Here is a 7,745-nt window from a genome sequence, read left to right on the forward strand (position 1 = left end):
ATGTCTGATGATTTTTACTATTCAGGTATTGCACTTTTTGACTAGTGGAACAGAAGAATAGCGTCATGATCTGACTACGAATCTCAAACTTGCTCTAAAAGTAGGGGAAATAAACCTCCGAGTGATGGAGCTGTTAGATAAAGGTCACCGGAAGCAGCTTGGTATACCATCTCCCTCAACAGTTAACAGAGCACCTGTCCCAGGAAAGGTACACTCTTAAAGTATTTTATTAGTTACCAATGAGACAGGAGTTTGAGCAAGTTTACAAGAGCACATACAATTTGTTTTAACGAAAATAATACTACCAATTTCGCGTGTCCGAAGAGATTTTCTGAATCTAACTTCCTTTTTATTTCAAGTTATAAGCATTTATAACCCCTTTTAGACCATTTTTGGTAGCTTGGTACCTTGATACTAATTCCGTTATACATGGGCATGTATTGTCCTATGTCGTTACTTTTGTTGACCAGTATACGTTGACTTAAGTTATTAATGTCGTGTTCTTACCTATAGTAACGTGCTGCGGGTTTTCTACACATTGATTTCGTAAAATATCAGCCGCGAGCCACAATGTGAACCTTTTTGGCGAGTGAGCGTAGCGAACGATCTAAAAAGTTTCACATTGTGTCGAGCGGCTGATATTTTACGATATCTATACGTAGAAAACCCGATTATCTGTTTGTCGTTATATAAATGGTCTTTTTTCCTCTCCCTAAGACAGTTTTACGCTTGACGAAAGCAAGCTTGATAAAGTCTCCTCTCGCATTGTGACGTCGCTGATAACTTCTCCTCTCACATTGTGACGTCGCTGATAATGCCTGGTCTCGTTTTGAAGTCTTGAAATGAGAATTACTGAGCGACAGAGCAGGGTTATATAGGCGTAGGGAAGGACGATAATATTTGATATTACATTCATTCATTCATTTCTTCATTTCTTCTATCAAGAGATTCAACAACTATATATAGATTAAATTACAAAAGTTTTCAAAACATAATAACACAATATAATATTAGAATATGTACAATAAATACAGTTAATATGTAATTATTTATAACTAAAGAATTCGAACATGTCGTCAAGAAAATTGCTCTCATTAACGGTTCATGCACTGGCACATAAACGAATCGTCGTTCTCGCTAGTCTGTTATATGCAGCGACACAGTGTGCAACGTGCACGTAGCAAAGCTTACAAAAACTGTCGGTGTGGATATTGATTGTTGTTACGTGATTGCCAAAAAGAATGCTTGTCGTATGAATCAAGTTCCACAAATAAATGCAAAACCGGGAAATTTTTCAATTATGAACTCCCATCACACGTCTCTGATTGTATGAGTTCCACAACAGCTATAACATGGATGTACATATATACATCTAAAACTGACTGTTACATGGCTCGCGCGTACCTCCTGAGATTGATACAATTCACCTTTTTTCTTTACTTTTGCTTCTTTCACTCGGGTAGCAAATTGTTAGATTCCACTACTAAAAAACTATTATAAGCAAATATAATGTCATCATTAAAGCCTACATTTCATGCTTTCGCGTGTTGCTTTAAATTTTCTTCTTAAACAAATGGATTGACAATAAAGGACTTACCATTATTTTTTTTAAAACAAAGCAAGGGAAAAGGCAAATTAAATACTTTCAGATAAACTGGCTTGACAAATAACAACTACAGTTCGTTATTTTACTCCCATTTTTCCCTTTATGATTCAATAAGAAATAATGCATATTTAAAGTTCTTGCTCGTTATATAACACACCAAGGGTGATAGGATTGCTCAAATGAAAGGACCAACCGTTAGAAGGTTTCCTTTGTGGAATCCTAGAGGCGGATCCATTTTTATATCAGATATTACACTGTATGTATGAGCCTATGCTACATACATGCTTGTATATTTAAATGTGCATACAAGAAATAACGTTTACATCTATATTGTAGTGTATACTGGTTTCAGGACATGACCTGATGGATCTTTATGGTATTCTGAAGCATACTGAAAAAGAAGGAAGAAACGTCTACACTCACGGAGAGATGTTACCAGCACACAGCTATCCCATTTTGAGAGAGTTCAATGTACATACACATATACACAAATGACCCATATTAAAGAATAAAGATCTGAGAAAACTATGTTTTACCTATTATATATATTTGTTTAGGTTTAATGAGTGGAGCTGGAATGCCTTCTTATCCTACACTTGCAGTTATCCATGTTTCGGTGGGAGCCATGGTTTATGTGGTTCATTGACTATCGTGATCTAATGTGTTTGATTCCTTCCCGTCGGCATTTAATTTTGTTCTAAAACCAAAATGTCACCTTTAACAACGCAGAATGATAATGTTTTTTTTTAAACAAACAAATATCGAAACAGAAATAGTTTCTTGATTGACCAATAATAACATAACATACATCTTGGACTATCTGAAGATACATATTGTATTATCTGATTAAGAAGTTTCGTTATTCAAATTTTGTCTATGCATTCAAAAATGAAGTAAACTTCATAAACTTTATTCAGGGACCAGCTAAGGCCCACCTCGGTCGCGGGATATTCTCTCTGAGTTGAAGACTCATTGGTGGCCTTCGGCTGTTGTCTGCTATTTGGTCGGGTTGTTGTCTCTTCTACATATGCCCCGTTTTCATTTTCAATTTTATCGTAAAAACTTAGATATGACACTAAACTTCGACTTTGAACTTTTTCTGAAGTACATTTCATCTTCTCGTAGAATCTGGTTGGTCAGTTTGGTAGTGCATGGCAGAATCAGAAGATTGAATTTGGAACTTTTCCAGGACCAGTTGTCATAACAACAAATTGTGTTATCGATCCTTTGAAGTCTTACAGAGATAGACTGTATACTTTGAACGAGACAGGAATCCATGGAGTTAAACATATCAATTTGGAAAATAAAGAGGAAATGTCTCAATTGATAAACGTAAGCTTAACACGTATATATGTTCACTACTGTGGTAAGTATTGTCTAGAAAGGTACCCAAGAGTGTGCAACACATTGAGATTTCATCATAAGATAGCTCAATGTATTTTGCCGTATTATAAAATAAGCTTTGTATTTGAAAAGCGAAGAAAAACGTACAGACAATCAAAATTTCCCTATTGCGTTACGTTATTTATTTTTGGCAAAGAATGATTAAATTACTCACAGTTTTAATGATTTCTTAAAGTTAAAATAACATTCACATTTAAGAAAATGCTAAAAAAAAATGCATCTGGTTAAATATAGTACACTCATCACATCTAGTTTGATAATGTGACGTGTGTTTCGTCTTTAAAAGAGTCATCAGTGACGCTCAAATAAAAAAGGAGTAGAAAAGGGCTCAACGAAGAAACAATTTGCTCCATACACAGACAAATTTCACTCGAATCAATTTCACGTATATTTAATTTCAATGCGAATTTCACATCAAACGGGCTTATTCGTAAAAATCGCGTGATTATCATATTAAAATTGCTACCAATTTCAATTTTGAAAAACGACACGTTTTGTAAAATAACTTGCATCAGATATCTCGTGACCTGACCTTGAACCTTACCTCACGTTTGAGAGATTATAACATGAAATGTAGAAAGCACCTCAGTCCAGAAGAACTTCAAAAGAACAAGCATAAGGCTGATTTTGTGTGAGAGAGTTTTAATACGACACCAGGGTTTACAAACTGAACGATTTCATTAATACTGAATTTTTAATGTAAAATTTACAGCATGCTAGTTCTGTAGTTATGGTCATTGTGGTCATTGATAAAGTAGAAACCATTTATAATATATCTAAATAACTTTATCATCCATTGAATGGGTCACAAGTCCCTGAAGAAAATATTGCAAACAATTAGTTCAATTTTTGACCAAGACTACATTTACCTTTTAAAAAACTTGGTTCAACTCTCTGATACATGAATAGCGTTATATAGTTATAGGAATAGTGCTACTTATCAAAGCAACCTTCATAGGATAAGCTACTTATCAAAATATATCTGTTTGATAATTTGTATGATCGGGCTTGGCTTAGACGGATACATAATATTGTAAGGTATTCTACAGTTTGTTTTTCAGAACAAACATTTCTCATGAAATGAAAATGAAAGAAATTAAACACAGAATATGGAAATAAATGAATCCCTAAGGCTCACACCCCCTTTTAAAATAGATGAATACGAATGATATAATTTGAAATATAAGGATAATACTTCTTCATTTCCAGCATGCCAAATCACTTCCTGGATTCAACGACAAGACAATTCAGAAGTTTGATAAAAATACATTTACTGTCGGCTTTGGAAGAGAGGTTATCTTAGATAATGCAGAAAAAGTGAGTTGTGTACAGCTTGGATTGTTTTATTTTTACTTATATTTTTACTCTATTTCATTTGGTGGACTGTAGCAAATAGTCTTACATCAGTATTGTCAAGATTTGTCTTTTACATAATACTTATAGTCATACTAAATAAATATGTTCTGCGGAATGCCGTATAAAAACACATCCACTTCCGTTCATAATTATAACCATTTGGCTCCCTAAAAATACCAGGCTTATAATCCAGTTCGCAAGATATACGTTTCATTGATTTCAATTAAAATCTGATGTTTGTGTTTGGAAATTTCCGTACTATGCAGGTTGATCTGCAACTCTTCGTTAGTTTATTGAATTACTTTCTTTCTGTCCCTATCCAACATATTATCTTTTTCACATGGAATGTCATATTTCTTACCTTTAATATGGTCACCTCGTTTTGAAAAATATACCTGTTTGAAAGATTGTTTAATTTGATCTTGTCCTGTAATATATGTTGTTTAGTTAAATAAATGCAATGTATTTTATGCATGATTGTTGAGACTCTCGACTCGCATATTTGTTTTGTTACTTCTTCCTAAAACATAATCTTAATCCTTAAATTATGTTGTGAATTACAACATTGCTTATATCATGCTTTTGACTTCTATTACATAACGATTATCATTTCATCGTGTTTCACATTTTTTAAATCCTAAATTCACGTGACTGATTGTACAGTAATCTCTAATACACATGACTATGTTAGGCTTTTGTTACTTACTAAAATTCATTGAAGTCTTTAAACTCATTTACTGGTACCACCCTTTCTCTACATTCATCAAGGTTTTGCTTAAACTTTTGTAGGATTTCTTTTTGAGCCGACTTTGTCAAAATTGTCCGTCTACCACGATTTGTATTGTTTTATTATTTTATAACTCAATCGAGCGATGATACTCTATTTAGTGATATCATGAAAAAGGACGCATTTGTAGTTTGTGAAATTCTGAATAATATAATATATATATATCTCTCCTTAATACAAGAATTTCATAATTTGTTTTTATTCTGCATGTGTAAATTTAAAGAAGTTCAGCTTCTACAGTCGTCCTGTTGAACAACGTCAGGAAAGTGACAGTTGTTTTCCATTCTATTGATGTGTTTGAGCTTTTGATGTTGCCTTTTAATTGGGGACTTGCCATTTTAAACTTTCCTTCGAGTTCTGTATTTTATTTTTTCACATACTAAGAAATGAAAAATATACTGTAAGTTGTGATAACTTGTGTCCGACTGGTTTTGTTAATTCTCTCTCTCTCTCTCTCTCTCTCTCTCTCTCTCTCTCTCTCTCTCTCTCTCTCTCTCTCTTTCTCTCCATACAACTCACTCTAGTCTAATCTATAATTAGAACAAACAACATATAAGAAGTTACAAGGTCATATTATTTGTTAACTAGTAGATGGTATAGACTTATTTTACTCTGGTAATATTTTAGGTTCTTCAAGCAGTAGCTGATGGTGATTTGACAAGAATATTTGTCATTGGCGGATGTGACGGTTCGGAGCACAAACGTAACTACTTCAAAACATTGGCACATTCATTACCGCCGCAAACTCTTATACTTACTATGGGTTGTGCTAAATATAGAATCAATAACAAAGACTATGGAACTCTGGGAAAACTGGAATTCCCCGACTGCTTGACCTTGGACAGTGTAATGACAGTTATGGTGCAATAATGGTAGCACAGGCACTGGCGTCGGCTCTCAATACTGACATTAACAGTTTACCTTTGTCTTTATCATTGTCGTGGTTTGAACAGAAAGCAGTGGCCGTTCTTCTAAGTTTATTGAATCTTGGAATCAAGAATATAAGATTAAATCCAGTAATGCCGGCTTTTCTGACACCCACTGTCAGACAAGCACTTAAGGATCAATATGGAATAATACCTGTCGATATTAGACACCCACTTAAAGATATGGAAGAGATGATGTAGCGTTTAAACAAAAAACAAAAGACCACATGACCAACACAGATAACCAACTATTACAGCTCTGTCGATATGTATAGGGCAATATCATTACATTAATCTTCAACTTAAATTAAATCAGGAACCATTTAGTCTAAAGTCTGTTCTCATACAAGATTGATATATATATATATATTGATGCCTTATATATATTTTATAGCATAATAACATTTATAGATCTTTCATGCCATGTCAGTAAAGAGTTTATATTAAACTTGATTATGTCACTTCCAACTCATATTCTTCTTCTTCCGAATACGGGAGTAGACTCCTAGGTAAGAGTGTAAAACTTCCCGGAACTTGTGTGCTATGTACATATGGACCTAATTTAAAAATAATATGACAAAGAAAAATCTAACAATGACATATATACATTATGTACAGTGGCTTTGTAGTTTAATAAGTTTTGTGGATCCTTCAAATGTTAGAGTGAACATGCCACGTTTGACGGATTCCATGGTGTCAAACATACTTATTGCTTCAGGTAGTGAGTTCAAGTCCGAAATAGTGCGAGGATAAAATGAAAATTTATAGAAATCTTTATTTGTTGATATTTGCCTAAATTTATGTTTCCCCCTAGTACGTCTATCAGATATTGTTAAATTGTCCTTAGGAACTTCAACTAACCCCCAATTTATTTTATATAGCATAGTTAATCTAGCTTTTTTTCTTCTTATTTCTAAATTTTCCCTGTCCAATGATTTAATTAAATTTGAAACTGCTCCAGGTGATCTGTCTTGATAATCATTGAAGACAAACATGGCTGCCTTACGCTGTACCTGCTCAACCTGAGTGATGTGTTGCTTTTTGTACAGATCCCAGACAGGGGAAGAGTATTCGACGACTGGACGGACAAGTGATGTGTACGTAAGGTTTGTAACGTTTTTAACCTTACGTGTGCAGTTTTTCAAGTTCCTTCAAAGAAAACCTAAGGTTTTATTTGCCTAACAAGTAATAATGTTTATATGTGTTCCTCAATCAAGATCATGGCTTATAGTTACGCCTAAATATTTACTGTCTTTTACTGCTTCTAAAACATGATTGTGCAATATATAATCAAAAGTGGAAGGTGTACCTTTTTTTTAGAAATATGAATAACATAACACTTCTCAGGATTAAAATTCATTTGCCAGTCCTCCTCCCATTGTACTAAACTAGATAAATCTTTTTGAAGTAATTTGGCATCAGAACTATTATTTACATTCCTATACAATAAACAGTCATCTGAAAAATGTCTTGCATTGCAAGTTACATGTTCGGGTAGGTCATTAATAAAGAGTAAAAATAATGTTGGGCCTAAAACTGTTCCCTGAGGGACACCAGAATCAACAGCTAATTTTGAAGATTTAACACCATTTAATAGTACCTGCTGTTGCCTGCCAGCTAAAAAGTCATTTATCCAATTTCAATTTTGATTCCTAATACCATAAAA

General features: G+C 33.7%; 1 protein-coding gene across 1 annotated transcript; it reads left to right on the plus strand.

Moving 5' to 3' along the window:
• Nucleotides 1-1,924: 1,924 nt before the first annotated feature.
• Nucleotides 1,925-6,535, plus strand: LOC139528735 (hydroxylamine reductase-like). The gene is made up of 4 exons (XM_071324877.1): nt 1,925-2,077; nt 2,732-2,938; nt 4,220-4,327; nt 5,781-6,535. The coding sequence occupies exons 1-4, from the start codon at nt 1,970-1,972 to the stop codon at nt 6,021-6,023; spliced, it is 666 nt and encodes a 221-aa protein (XP_071180978.1). The 5' UTR covers nt 1,925-1,969; the 3' UTR covers nt 6,024-6,535.
• The last annotated feature ends 1,210 nt before the right edge of the window (nt 6,536-7,745 follow it).

The sequence above is a fragment of the Mytilus edulis genome, chromosome 6, assembly GCF_963676685.1.
Source record: "Mytilus edulis chromosome 6, xbMytEdul2.2, whole genome shotgun sequence".
Lineage (NCBI taxonomy): Eukaryota > Metazoa > Mollusca > Bivalvia > Mytilida > Mytilidae > Mytilus > Mytilus edulis.